The sequence below is a fragment of the Pieris brassicae genome, chromosome 8 (genome assembly GCF_905147105.1).
Source record: "Pieris brassicae chromosome 8, ilPieBrab1.1, whole genome shotgun sequence".
NCBI lineage: Eukaryota > Metazoa > Arthropoda > Insecta > Lepidoptera > Pieridae > Pieris > Pieris brassicae.
In genome coordinates this window covers 7,009,459-7,025,211 of record NC_059672.1, presented here as the reverse complement: position 1 = coordinate 7,025,211, position 15,753 = coordinate 7,009,459, and the positions used below count along the sequence as shown (strand labels likewise).

The 15,753-nt window shown below is 31.9% G+C and overlaps 1 protein-coding gene across 3 annotated transcripts in view; it reads left to right on the top strand.

The window, feature by feature from the left end:
* Positions 1-1,149: 1,149 nt before the first annotated feature.
* The window catches only part of LOC123713082 (NAD kinase-like), a 32,750-nt gene continuing 18,146 nt past the window's right edge, over positions 1,150-15,753 (top strand). The window contains exon 1 of one of the 3 annotated variants that reach the window (XM_045666576.1): positions 1,150-1,267. In XM_045666576.1, coding sequence (XP_045522532.1) covers positions 1,155-1,267 — 113 coding nt within the window. In that variant the 5' untranslated portion in view covers positions 1,150-1,154. Of the gene's footprint in view, positions 1,268-2,444; positions 2,670-3,716; positions 4,100-15,753 lie in introns of those variants that run through there. The other 2 variants (XM_045666578.1, XM_045666575.1) reach the window with 2 other exon arrangements.

Sequence of the window (15,753 nt, the reverse complement as noted above, 5' to 3'; positions counted from 1 at the left end):
CGTTTTGTAAATAAAATGTAGAGTCAATTTGAACTTTATTGCTATTCCATAAAGTTCATATTAAATTACAAGCACTCAAACAAATCGCGTTAAAAAAAGGATTTAATTTTTGAATTATTAATTTAATATCCATATATATATATATTATCTGAGCAAAATTATTTGAATACATAATAGGAAAATATATCAATGAGGCAGAGAATTTTTAAATATTTGTCACTTTTAGGTTCCCACTATATTTTAGATTATTTTCCAATCAGGTTTAGTTGAAGCCCTCTTAGTTTGAAGCCCTTCAGCAGACATCCCAGTCGGGGTTTTTTAGTGGGTTACTGAAGAGTGGCCAAAGTTCGTGGAAGCGAAGATACTTTGGTCACCCGACCTGAACCTCACACATCGGCCTTTAATCAGGGTGATGGTTCTGCCATGAGAATTTTTTGCGCTGACTATAAAATTGGTAGGAACAAAAAACTGCCACATTTCAAATCTTTTTGACAGAACGAAGTCTGTGGGGTTAATACTAAACATAAGTGTACAGTGTATTAAGAATTAAAGCATTAGTAGATTCAGTCTCTCACGACACCTTCGACGGTTTTTTAATGAGATTACAGCTAAGCTTATCTTTGAAAGCTACAGAGTAAATAAAATGTGTATTTTACAGATTATCGACGAAAAAAAATCGTTTGTTGAAAAGGTAGAAGGCTAATTTACTATCTACACTATCAGTCGATGAAACATTACGCATAAATATCTCCGTCCCACATTTATTATGGAACTCCATAGATAAATAGTAAATTATATTGTGTGACAGAAATCGAAGAAAGAAAATCAACTTATTAGTTATTATTAAATAAATATTCTAAAACAATTTATGTAAAGTATATGTGTACGTGGTTTTGAACGTGAAATGATAAGCTTGGTAAGGTTTCAATGTCATCGTTGAATCTTAACACGTAACTTGAATGTAGATTGTTTAAAAAATATTTTAAAGTTAAACATGATTTTATTGCACTGTAGCCTTGATTGTGCACACAGTTAGTCTCAAATGAATTACCTCCTTAGTGTGTCTTATTTATGCTTAATGGTAAAAAGATAAACAAATATTGTTAAATGTACGTTTCGATGGTTTTTACAGAATGTTAAACGAACAAGACTTAATGGTTGCCAGGGCCCTTGCGGCAGAGTCCCGGGATAGCTCACCTGGTGGATCTCCTGGACCTCTGCGTAAAAATCCTCTCAAAAATATCGCTGACAAGCTAAATACATTCAGGTAAGTTATATTATATAGAATAGAAATGCAAATAAGATATTTACATGAATATGGAATCATTTTAAACATTACGACGATACGTTTTGAAATACGATCCCTGACTTTTTTGAAGTGAAACTTCTTTATCGGCGTTGGAAAAAAATTACCGTCACATTTTTCCGTTACGCGCCATCTTTATCTTGTCCCTACCACGGTTGATTCGAAGAGATTCGAAGCCATTAATAAGAAAAATATATAATAACGATAACAATGATAGGAATAATTCTATTACAATGAATGAAATTGTGTAATAATCTTTGTAGTATTAAAGTAAAATTAAATAATTGTATTATTTGTATTCATGTCTATACTATTAAAAGTCTAACAAAACCTTTATCTAATTTTTTTTATTTAACCAATTTCTGTAAAGTTGCATATAGTAAGATCATTTTTCGAAAAATAAGGTCATAAAGAAGTCTGACTTCTTACGTATGTTTCTATTATCATGAATAAAATTTCATATCATTAATTTAAACTAAGGTATACTATGTATAATGACGTAATTATTAATATTTGTATCAGAAATTCATAAAATCTTTATCAAATCACCGCAGAATAATACTTCGTAACGCCTATTCAAAAAGTTTAAAGCAAAATGCGTTGGCGGAACAACGATTTTAAATGTAGGGGAAAAATATTTAAAGACACTTAGTTTTAAATACTTGAAAATTAAATGAACCGAATTCTGAATATTCCTGCAAGTATTAACAAGTATGTGTTCACCACATCTGCGAAAACAAGTTAAGACTTCTTATTGATTCTTTTAAAAGTCCGTTATATTCTCATACATTCTTCAAAGATGAGTAAGATGTATAAAGTATAAACATGTCGAAACATGTAAGAATCCTGGCAGGTAACATAAGATTTTTGTCCTCTTTTTAATATTACGGCAATCGTTTTAACTTTGTGCCAGTTTCAAGTAAAATTGTTTCTACTTTCTTCATAACATCAGCGACTTGTTGCACATATAGCATAGAAAATTAAAATATTTGTGTTCTGTGCACAAGACTGTCTGTAGTCTCTAGACTTATTTGGCGTTCTGACACTTGACAGTAGTGAAATTGATCATTGACATCAAATAAATTTTATTTTGAAATATTTTGATTACGAATTATTGTCTTTTGAAAAGTTTTTTTTTAATGTTTTAGTGTACAATAAAATTATTGCAATTTGCTTAGAAAAACCAGTGTTCCTTTATTAATCTAAATAAACTATGATAAATTACGTAGGACATACAAACTAGAATTTAATAACAATAATTATGGTTCTTATTCAGTGCTTATTGTATAGTGTGTGGTTTGAAGATGGATAAAAAGAATAAAAATCCTTGTACAAGTAAAGAGACGGCGGAAGAAGAAGAAAGGTACTGAAGAAATATTTTATATAGTTATTTATCCGGATCTAGATTTAATTAGCGTGTAATCATAACCTATTAGAGTAAACAAACCAATATTATAGTCATTAAGTAAATTTATTTAATTTTTATTTATTTTTCCTTCATTATAAATAAATATGTATGTTTATTTAATTTCTATGATGATTGGGTTATATTTCTATATCTGCTTTTGTAAATAGATGGCAATATGAATATTATATAGTGCCTTATTTTAATATCCTTACAAAGACAAATATATCATAGCACCAATTCTATGACTTAAACATTTGTTACAGTAAAAATAGTTTTATACTATCTACTAGTCGTTAATATGAGAGAAGTAAGCAAAGACTTTATCGTTACCCTTCTTTGTAGACCAAATTTAGTAATGAAAACAATATACACATTGTTCCAAAAATTTATGAATGTTACAATTGTTCGTTCTTAGCTTGATGGTATGAATTAAGATGTAATTGCATAAGATGAAGAAGATAAGATGCAATGTAGATAAAAATAATTTAAAGTATACTCCTTTAACAATAATAATTTGTTTGTTTATGTAACAAGTTTCAAAATAGTAAAAAAAAAACTTACTTTCACTTAATCGCTGGTACTGAAATTGTACAAGTTTTCAGTGATTGGTCTTACATGCATGATGGTCATACTTTCTCCTTGAGTTAGCTGAAATACTTACGTGTTTAAGAAAGTTCTGTATACATATAAATTGTTAGATTGTAATCATGGTTGAGATATTGTCTTCATTTGCATGTATGACACATTTGACAGACAACACTTTACAGTTATGAAAGTGTAATTTACAACCACAATTTCTTTAAACCAATATGAAAAAATATTTATACCTGTTTTATTTAATAAGAGAAAAGTTCTGAAGTTAAATAATGACATTGTTATACTTTTGCATATTCAATGGTTCTTATAAACATAAAACATTGTATCTTTGCACACGCACTTATATCGTGTTTCTATCACGGGCTATAGTTGCAATTTGCTATCAGTCGTCAGTTGGTTAGTCACGCCAGACGCGTTAAGTCGTGCTCTTGGTTTACTGCCACTCGGATTCCGTAACTTTCGATTTCCCCATAACAGGGCAAAATTGCAACATTCGCATTGCCGTGCCTTGATATTAAGCAATTTCGAAAAATTCGCACGATGTATTAACAATCAGTTTTCTAGAGTTTTTTCTTGATTTTTGTTGCGTTAACAATGCTGTCTATGGAATCATTATGGTGTAGTTCGGAATCGGAACTGTCGACCCTGAGGATGTGCAAAAGTGTAGAGAGATCAGAGTATAGATTTAAGAGGAAACCTTCGAAAAGTTTGATCCCTCAAGCTCTATTACACGCGGAGCCGGAACCGCAGCTTCGTCATCATAGACAACGACGATCAGGCACTTGGCCGTGAGTATTCTGATAATTATGTTATTTAAATAATTATCGATATATGTGACTGTAGAAATAAAATTTGTTTGATTCTCACTTGCGAACCGTTGTTTCTAAGTTCGCCCAATAAAAATTGGCGGCTTCTTAGAACCTACTGTGCGTGTTTATAAATTAAGTCATTCCAACGAAGTCTGTCACTTCTCCGTAGCATATAAGTAAAGTAGAGCAACCTTAATTATCGTTGAAGTTGTGATAGGTAGGTCGGTTGTTGACCCCCGTGGGTCTCAAAGTAGGTCTACTCGAATATTGTCGTCTGTCAGATGCGATAACAATAGAACATACGTCTATGGTTTCAGGGTTTTCCATTATAATTTTCATATATAGATTATAATTTATTCTCATCGTGTTCTGTTGAATTATCTACTTAATGTAATAGCAATCTAACTAATGGTTTTATGAAAAGAATTTCATTTACAATTAATGTAATTACATAATGAATGTACCATTAGTAATAGATGTACACAGTTATGATTGATATTTACTAATGACTTTCGCGTGTCCATACAATATGGGTTTTTGAAAAAGTTTATGAGATAACTTATAAGTTAATACCTATAAAGACGCGTGCGAACATTTTAGAATTTATACTTTAGACTCTCGAAGAAAACAATACGATTTATTTTTTACTACACGACATCGTCTCAAATAAATTTAATTGCAGTTCACTTCTAGAAGAATTGCCCTTCCACGTTTCTGCCTACCAGACTCGAAATCGTGCTTTGTATCATATTCCTTACATTAACACTAACTATGCAAAAAAACTTATATAGTTTCGCGCAGCCCGGACATGTAACGACCAATACTTGAGCCTTTACTTGTTTAAGCGAACACGGAATAAGGTTAAGAATATCCAAGCGGAAAATCACCTGCATGATACGCACACCCTACACACACCTTCACGTACATCATCACTTTTACACACTCGCACAATACAGCGAAATCAGGTATTACTTAGTTAAATGAATTTAATAATTTGTATCGATATTTCCCTTTTGTAAATGTTGGAACCTAAAAAGGTAAAATATTTACCTACTTTTGTAGGTATTATATATATACCATCTTTGGCTTTATTTTTAGTGTCAGTTTGTCAGTTATTATTATATATAATTTTTGTTAGATGCAGGATTACTAAGAAGTTTTTTAATATAAATAGACTATCTATATGGTTTTATTCTTCAAATTATCACTTGGTAAAGACACTGAAACGCGGTTCTATTATAGCATTAAGAACCTTTTTTAGTGTCCTCGAAAATCCTAATTTTCCACAGGTTGACCTCTAGTTTGACCCCTTTGCGCTCTATAAAGCATATCACGCTCTATAACCACAGTACTGCATTCTGCATCCGTTACCCTGAATTTGGAGTAATTTTAATACTCCATACGTGTTATAAAGTGCAAGGATACGTATATAGCCGGATATTGTTTATGTGTTATCAAGATTTTAATTTTGTAGTGCAAGTGTATATCAAACCTTTCAGAGTTTCCTTAATTAAATAATGCTAAACTCAAAAGTTACAAAGTATCTTAATTATAATATTAATTATATTAGGTAACACCGGACTATAATATAATGCAGATTGATTTAGAAACAATTAATTACCAAATAAATACCTTAACACATATTTGTTTAGGTATTCATTTGTTACTTTCTTTATTCCTACATGTATTTGCCGTGTTTATTCACGGATTCTTGTGGGAGCCATGAGACTTCGACAATAAAAAGAGTCCCCTCCTGAGTTGTGTTCTGATATTACGGGCTACTCGATTGTGAGGAAGTTCTGCTGGTTAATGCTGCTTCCTTCTCTTGTTATTTTTACACATGTTTATGACTTACTTTGACTTAAAGTCCTATAACCCATAGACGGGGCAGAGGGCGTCCACAGTGAGTCTCCATCGCGTTCGGTCTTGACGCTCGTATTTCACCTCGTTCCAAGTCGTTCCTCTCTTTGCCTTGTCAGAAACTGTACGGCGCCAGCTTTGCATGTTCAAATCAAGCGCCTGCTTGGAAGTATTATTGGCATCCCTTCGGAGTATATGACCTATCCAAATCTGACACAAATATTCTTTCTATAAATATATTCATATGTATCTGAATGCCCTCCTTGTCAAGCATTTTTAAATAAAATTAAGTAAATATTTATATATATAAAAGTAATAAAACCCTAATAGATGTATGGCCTTGGTTTCTTAATATTCATAAGCAATTATATGAAAAGATTACGGCTTGCGGATGCGTAATTTAAAATTGTTATTTAAGTACAAGATAAGCAATAATAATTGTACGTTGTGGGTAATGTTCCATCCTTAGCAAAATAATATTTGTTTTCATTTTCTGTCCATACATCACCAGTATAATACTCGAAACAGAACAAATTTAAGTGTACGTACTAGGCTACAGAAAATATACCACTCCATTTATGTAAATTGTATTCGTTTTTACAACAAACTCCCAAGCAAAATTAGAGAATTATCACTGTATCAAAACTCTTGTTAAACGTACATTTATCAAGAAAACTTTTTATAAATTTGACGAATATTTAAATGATCCTAATCCTTGGGATTGATTTGCTCCAGTTCCAACAATTTGTATAATCAAAATTAGTGATAAAAAAGAGTAACGGAGAGTTTCTTGCCAGTTCTTCTTGTCCGCTCTATGCGAACTGGTAGTAAATGAAAACATATAATCAATTTAACATCTTTTCTGTTGACGTTCATAAGTGTACTTGGTTACCTGTGATTAAGTTATTTTGAATTTCAGTTTGAGTTTGTATTTCTTGACTCTATAAACTAGCTTCACGCGTTCAGACATAGGACCACACTTGTCTAAAAATATTCAAGAATTTAAAATTTCTACCGTCATGTTTGGTCACCAGAGTGACCCAAAAACATCTCGTTATGGGTATTACTTTCGCTTTATTTCCTATAATTTATTCAACATACGACCGTAACTCTAGATATTGTTTAATACGGCCACGTCCCAAATTCTTAATCTTCATTGATAGTGGAATAGGTCGTTTTATCAATTAGACTAATCGATTCTGATAATGATTTTGCATTGGCAAGTTCTGAAACTAAAATGACGGATTGATTTTATAAAATAAATATATACAATAATCAGTGGATACCTTTTTCTCAGATTTCTCTATCTGTTTCATGATCATTTGTCAATCAAATAGGTAATTCACCTACTTATCTACTTACTATCGACGAGTGTTTGAGTCTAGGGCAAGCCGGTTTCCTCACAATATTTTGTCGAACACAGAATAAATAAACAAGTCTAGTGTAATGTTTATTTGTTAATGTATTTTTTATAAAACATTTATACGAATGGTAAAACGCTTTATATTCATAACCAATAATGTCAGTAGTTAAACACCTGTCGAAGTAGCGGTTATCACGTAATGTCATATTATGCAAGCAGCTTATCTAACCGATAGTGGTTTGGATACTTTTTTCTAAATCTAAATAACGCAAAACATAGCCGCTTTAACCATTTTAATTTAACTTAACTTAACTTTCCCGATATATTATGTGATAGATATATTTGTTACTGTATAAATCTATAATTTTCAGCCAAACATAAAACCTTCCTCAGATATCAAAATATCTATTAGTTTATATAGACATCATGCGTCCAGTGGATCTTGATAATAAATTTTATTCCTACAAAAAATTTAGATGAACCTGGATAATCGTCTTTAAGATGCTGTGTCTATGTGTATATATAAAAGTGATGCTGTATCTATACATTGTAACTTAATGTTACATATATGACTGACAGTTGAGAGAACTCTAAAGACAAGTTCCTTATGTGTTTGAATTGAAAAGTGAATTTTAGAAAATTATTTATTTATACTTTGTTACCATAATATATATAATAATACATAATAAACAAAAAACAAAAAGTAAGTAGGTTACATAACTTATTAGGCAACAGGCGGCCTTATCGCTAACAAGCGATTTCTTCCAGGCAACCCTAATATGGGAGAATAAAATATAAAAATACTTATTGTAGATTATAGTTGGAATATTTTCCAAACACTAACTTCAACTGTCATTGCAAATTTCAATTGACGTTTTGCACAATCGTTGTTGCACGTTCAAGAGTGGCGGAGAGTTTATTGCCAGTTCTTCTCTTCCGTTCTACGACCTGTATATACGCTATGTATATTTTTTTGACGTTCATGAGTGTAAATTGTGTTACCTGTATGAATAAATGATTTTTGACATTGACTTTAATGCAAAATATCTGAATAGTCCTAACTTTGTGACATACGTTTCAAATAATTTTATTATTAGTGCATCCCAGATTCAAATAATGAAGCCGTATGTTATTAATTGAACATTATGTTGTATGTTAAAAGTATGGAATCGACAAACAGGCTTAGTATTAGGTTTCTGGGCAAATTAATACTTCTACCAAATGTACAGGATTTCTATGTTTACAAGTCGCGCTGTTTTCCATTATAGCAGCATTAAAAGTAAATGTGTTGCAGTTGATTTGTGAAAGGCGACTTTCTATAACAAATGTCATGATAACTTTTTTGCTGAACGGATAAAAAAGCTCACCTTACGTTGAGTGAAATGAGTTACTCATGGGCACTTTACAACGCTAACACACATTGTAATCTTTAAAAACATATCCCCTTTAGTCAAGGGGAAGGTGATACAATTTATAAAGGACATTTGCATGCTAGTGTCATATAAACTCAAAATCCAAATAACTGTATTGATATAGGTAACCAAGTACACTTATGAACGCCAACAGAAAATATGTTTAATTGTTTCTAAATTTATATTTACTTCTTATCCGGTACACGTCGTGATCGCTATGTAGTAGTGGTAATCAAAGGGGCAGATGTGATGCGCTTCACGACGTTTCGCCATCGTTGCCTATTAGAGTTCATCCTGCTACAGGTCAGCTGGAGCGCTGAGACTCCCCGGCCCGTAATAACAATTAGTTATGTAAAACTTTAAATAAATATAATTTTATCATTTTTTTTCTGAAATGCATTACTTGACTTGCGATAAAATATATCGTGTAAATTTCAAAATCATGTTCAATAAACATTTTCGTCATAAAATGAATTCAAACTTTCAAAAATTGGATGTTTGGTTTTTTTTTCTATCGAGAGAAGTTATTTAAGTCGTGTATCGATTTTTCAAAATGGATACATAAACTACTCAACTCCACCATATATTTTTTCCATTCGCCATACTTCCAGAAAAGATGACAAAAATGGAAAGAAACCATGTGCTTTTTTCAACAAAGCGTTCAACAGTATATTAAACAGTCTTGCGTACACACATTTCTGTGTTTTTTTAGTGTTTAAAGCAAGTAGCTTTCTATGCCCACCAACTTGAAACATATTGTTATGCTGGGCTATATTTATGTATAACAAGACGGTGGTGGTTGGTTCTGGTATTGTTCGTATTCATTTGTTTGTTCTAATGGGTAAGCCTAGCCAACCCCTTTCTTAACAGCCTTCACCTGACACACGTCGAAGACTTATTGGGTCTAAGGCACGCCGGTTTCCTTATGTTTTTTTCTTTCAAATAATAAATATTTAAATTATTGCTTACTGTTAATTTATCGACTTTTCTGCAAATTGTTTCCTTTACTACCAAGTAAGTGAAGTATATGTTAAATATACCCCTATTTATCAGTAAATTGGAATTTTGCAAGACTAAAGTCAAGGATAGCGAGTTTTGTATAAAAATGTTTTTGTAAAACGCATCATGGTCACGGGAAAAACCGTAACGAATATCATTAAAATAACTTGCCGTAGCTCGGTAAATATAAACACAGAAGCAAAAAATATTTTAAAATCTTGAAGATGATATAGTGTGCCAATTAGGATAACGTACTCAATGTTTTAGGTCTCGCGTTACAGGTTGTACACCTAAAAGCGCGACCTGGTGTGATTTTACTTGGACTCAGTTACTACTACTTCCATTCTCAAACTAACTTCGAGGTTCGTCTCCTAGGTCCTCAAATTTCTTTGCAGCCGTGAAGAGGCTGGGCCGTTGATTCTCTTTTCACTTCTTATACCAAAAATCAATTACTAAAGATATAGCAAAATATGGATTACATACTACATACAAAAAGGTTCGAATATTTACGAAACTAACAAAGGAAAAATCAATAAAAAATATTAAATACATTTAACTACATATCTAGTGTGATGGTGTGTAAGTGAAGGTGTGCTCATGATGCAGGTCTTATGGATTTTCTTAAATTTTTTAAAGCATATTCCTCGATAGCTTAAAGGAGTCGAGGCTTAGTCATTGTATGTCCGGGTTGCGCGAAACAAAACGAGTTTTTTTGCATAGTTTTGCAAGGAGTATACTGTCAGGACCATATCCATACGAATCTTTGATAATTATAGGAATTTATTTTCCTAGATACGTTTCATAGATAATATATTTAAAGCAAGTGTCATTTAGGGTTATTATTAATCACCATTAACGAGATATATTACTATATGAGATACTCTCATTTAAGTACCATAAACGCGACCTTTTAGAGTAATTTTACGATGCAATTACCGTGATTGTTCAGAATTAAATTAGGTATTTCTTAGGTGTGGATGGTCACTGACTTTATAACCATATTACATACCAAATATTAAATTAGCCTCCGCGTATTTTCCGATAAAAAGCACATAAACTAAGTGTTTTTCTTCAATTGCGTATTAAAAATAGGTAAGATTAATTGCCAATTAACATATCATCTTCTTAATAAGCTTTCAAAAGTTAAATAATATTTTGTCATGTTTATATTGAAGCGACCAAACTTAAATGTACGCTAAATGCAATTCCGCAATAAAATAATCATTTTGCTTAAAGCTTCATTCTCAGTAAACGTCAGTGCTTTTGACATATAAGATTCATACTATTCGATTGCCGTACACTTATCTTAGGCGAATTAGTTTCCACGTAATCATTATATATATATTAACAAAACACTTTTTAAACGGCTTGAAGCTATGTATTATTATTATAAACTTATAATTATTTACATAATTTTAAATTTAACATTTCCGACGTTTCGCGTGCTTTACAGCGTGCGTGGTTACATAATATTATACATAGCTTCAATCCGTTTAAAAAGTGTTTTCTTAATGTGTAAAAGCTATGTCAACGAAATACAATACTATTATATATACTACTAATGATTTATACTTTTTACTATGACAAGCACTTATAACATAACATACACGAGAAATAAATTAAATTACAAAACTAAACGAAAATCGATTTCAAAGTGTGATAAGCAACTACGGTTGTCGAAACCTAGCTCGTTTAACAGAACTCCCAATCTGGATATTTGTGAGTTTTTGCCAAAACGCTTATAAATACTACTTGAATGAAACAACAATTAATTTGATATAATAGGTAATTCTAATTATTAGTCCTTAATGTAAATAGGTAATATTTCCTTATGCGCGACATAATAATTGATGATTTTAGTCTTTAATACGTGTAAATAGGTAAAGTTCATCTTTCCTTATGCGCAGGAAGCTACATAATTGAAAATTTATAAATAATGATCTTTAAACTTAGCGGATCTGACTAACAGAAGTACAACGTAGTGATGAAATTAATCATTTATCATTGTGGAACTAAAAAGACTAGTTTTTATAAAGTGTAAGCCAAAAATGAATGAGGATATATAAATTCAAAGCAATTTCATTCCAAGCCTTTATCAATTGACAGAAGTACCACTTCATATATGATGTTATCTTCGGTTAATGCTCTATAGTCTATAGTATTATGCTCGATATAGATTCTTTTGTCGCTTTGCAGACTTCCGCTTGGTAGCTTCTGACTTATGTCCATAAAGGTTTGTCTTACTTCTCATGAAGAATTACAACATTTACTTATATGAGAAAATTCAACTAGTAACACATTGGGCTTGTATGAAAGAGACAGAATAAATTTATTTTGTAATAAAAAGGTTGTTTAGTTCAAGTGCTATACACTAGGATTCCCTGCGTGTGTAGCTGGTCTGAGCTCAGTCTGGTTCCATGTGTCTAATAACATCTACAATTTTATGATTAAACATTTGTTTTACAAGAAGACTACTCTTCGTTTTAGCATACTAAAACATTTTGATTTTGTACTTGTGTATTACACTAGTAGAAGAATAACAGTAGGAAAGAAATGGAAGACTTAGAAAATTGGATTGGAAATTTGTAACAGTGTTTATCTTGCCGAAGCCGCGTATAAATTATTTATATATTGTCTGTTGAGGGTGTGAATTATTTAATCAATAACCGATTCAATAGGACATTAAACATACATATCAAAATGAGAGTAGTAGACTGAAATTAGGACGGCTGATGGCATCGTATCTCGTTCGTATTTATTAAGTTCTCATGTAAATATAATACATTTTTTGTAATGAGAAATAAAGTTCTTTAAACATTAAAAATACAAATCTGTGGCGCTACAACCTTCTCAGGTCTAGGCATCAGATTTCTGTATATGTTTCATGATCATTTGTTAATGTTAAATGCGCACATAGAAAGAAAGTCCATTGGTGCACAGCCGAGGATCGAACCTACGATCTCTGAGATGAGAGTCGCACGCTGAAGCTACTAAGCCAACACTGTTCACACTGTCATACATCCGTTATAATACATAGTGTATTGACTTTCACATTACAATTTATATAGAAAAGTATCTGTCACCTTGATCTACTTATACATTATTTCTTTGAACCTCTATTGTTTGTGTCTGGTTACCATAGACACATGTTATTTTTATGATGTATAACGTGAGAATATTTTTTGAATTTCTTGCTAATCTGTGGGCTATCGTATAATGTGTAAACAGATCTCTATCGTACGATGCTTTGAGGACATGAAAGGCTGGTCCATTCTATGACAGTCTCCATGCAGATTAGTCAAGATGCCTAAACAGTAGTGTATTGTAGAAACTAAATATGTATAAAAATTAGTCTGAACTGTTATTTTTATACAAATGACAATTCGTTTTCAGTAAGTCCCCATGTTAGGCGTAAGATGCTACAGCCATTTTTCCGTCATCAATAACATTTGCAAATAAGAACTATATAACTATTTCAATTTTCATATTTGATTTATTATTTGTTAATCTAGTTTAATGTCATTTATTTCTTGTAATATGTCTATTTTATTTATTAATTGTAATGTTTTCCGTTAATGTTGTGCACACTTGAATGTGATACACATGCATGTATTGTCTTTCTGTGTGTGTTTCGTTAGTGTGTCTATAAAAAAAGGTTTTCTCCAAAAGCGTTCTCTTAACAAATTTTTGGCTCAGTGTGTGACGTCCTACTTTAATCCAACTAATTAATCCAACCTATCATTCTTCTGTGTTGTCTTACCAGATTTTTTGCATTACCCCATTGTTGATTTGTTGTACTCACCTTGGTGAGGTGGGTCTGGTTGTAAGTGTACGAGCAGAGACTACTATTACTACTCAGGGGTCCTTATTTTAAAACCGCGTACCTGAATCCAAATTTCGCTCCGAGAGCATAGCCAGATATGAGTATCAATATTATTATCAATATTAGTATTGCAATAATATAATGTTAATCGAATAAATTTATCATATATTTTATATGATACATTTATAACAAGTAAGCTACCATTACAGATTACTCCAATTCGCCAAGTATTTACATACAAAAGAGTACATACACATAGAAAAAAGAACACAACATTCAACAGTACAGAATTGAAATCTTAATATATATAAATCTCCTGTCACGATGTTTGTCCGCGATGGACTCCTAAACTACTTAACCGATTTTAAATTAAATTGGCACACCGTGAGCAGTCTGGTCCAACTTAAGAGATAGGATAGCTTAGATCTTTAATTATAGTCGCAATTTTATTATATCGCAAATTATTTGTCTTTAATTAATTGACAGTCACAATTATCTGTTAACTCCAAAAGATTCTAATAGATATCGATACCTTTCGACTGGATTGAGTAAGTAATCAATAGATGGCACTGCTATGGTAAACCGACAAACGTGTCATATAAGCTACAATTCAATATCAGGATTACCACGTGTTATTGAGGCTAAAATATAAATTATTGTATTGTATTATGTATTTTGTAGTAAAAGAAATACCGTGAAATTCAATTATTTCTACTTTTTTTAATTTTTTGGTGTTAGCATAGCCAACCACGTGTTACTTAGACCGAAATGTAAATCAAATTCTAATTATAGTGACGATAACAAAGTGAAATTATTCTTTCCTGTCACGGTATTAAGGCTAACTAAAACCACATTAAGGAGAAACGAAGTTTGCGGGGACGGTTAGTATTTTATAAGAAACTGACTAATCTTACAGTATGGGAACTGGCATGAAGCACTAAACTCTAATTAACTATCACTAAAAACTAATTAACTATTAAAAAAGTTAATCTATGTAGTTCGTTAATTATTTCCGTACATTGTGTCATGTGTGTCCTTTTCGTTTTTACAACAAACTCCCAAACGAATTTAGGGAATTATCACTAAATAAATTCAAAACTCTGGTTAAACGTACATTAATCATTATTTCAATGACACTAATCCTGGGGATTGATTTGCTCCAGTTCAAACAATTTGTGTGACTCAAAATTTGGCGATTAAAAAGAGTCGCGGAGAGTTTGTTGCCAGTTCTTCTTGCCCGCTCTACGCTCTTAACTTGCGAACTGTCAATGTCAATTTAGGATCAATTTAACATCTTTTCTGTTGACGTTCATAAGTGTAGATGAATAAAGTTATTTTGAGTTTGAGAGGTATCATAAAATAGTAACAGTCATACTAAAGTCTTGTACAAAGAGATTATAAGAAGTAATGTTTATTGCAAAGTCATTATCAATACGTGAAAGGTTTGATAACCTATGAACTATAGCATTTACTTTATCGGTCTAAGTTCATTTAGTTTACTATATACCACGTTATGATCACGACTGAAAGATACTGCTCAGTGGTTAAGCTGTGTGGTTTAGCAAAGGAAGACTTTAGCGAGTATTACGTATATATTATTTACGAGCTGTCCCCTCGAACTTCGTTTCACCTTAATGTGATTTTGTTATGCTACCCCCGGAGACTGTTCGGTTTTTCGGAATGAAAACTTTTTAGGTTTTTCTGTGAATTTTCTCTATATAAACCTCAGAGATCAAGTCATATGTTTTTAATTAACAAATAAAAAATATGGGTTAATCGTAGATGGCGAAAATTTAGGATTCTGTAAGGAGGTCGCAATACACGAAATCCTCGCTGGCGATTCTGTGGAAGTTATAGAGAAGTGTAGGCAGGAGGCTCAGCTGATGTTATTTATGTACGACTTGCAAGTGCGTTGCAGGCATTTTAAGAGATAGTACGCTCTTTTCTTGAAGGACCTTAAGTCGAATTGGTTTGGAAATATTTCAATGGGCAGCTGGTTCCACATAGTGGTGGTGCGCGGAAAGCACTGCCTTAAGAAAGTTTTAGTATTTTCTTTTCTGCCTTGACGTCCAATAATGAAACTCAGCTGCAGGTATTAATCCGAAAAAGTCCTCTGAAAACTCCATGGTATATGCAGTAGATGATGCAGAGAGACCCTCACATTTCTACGCAACGT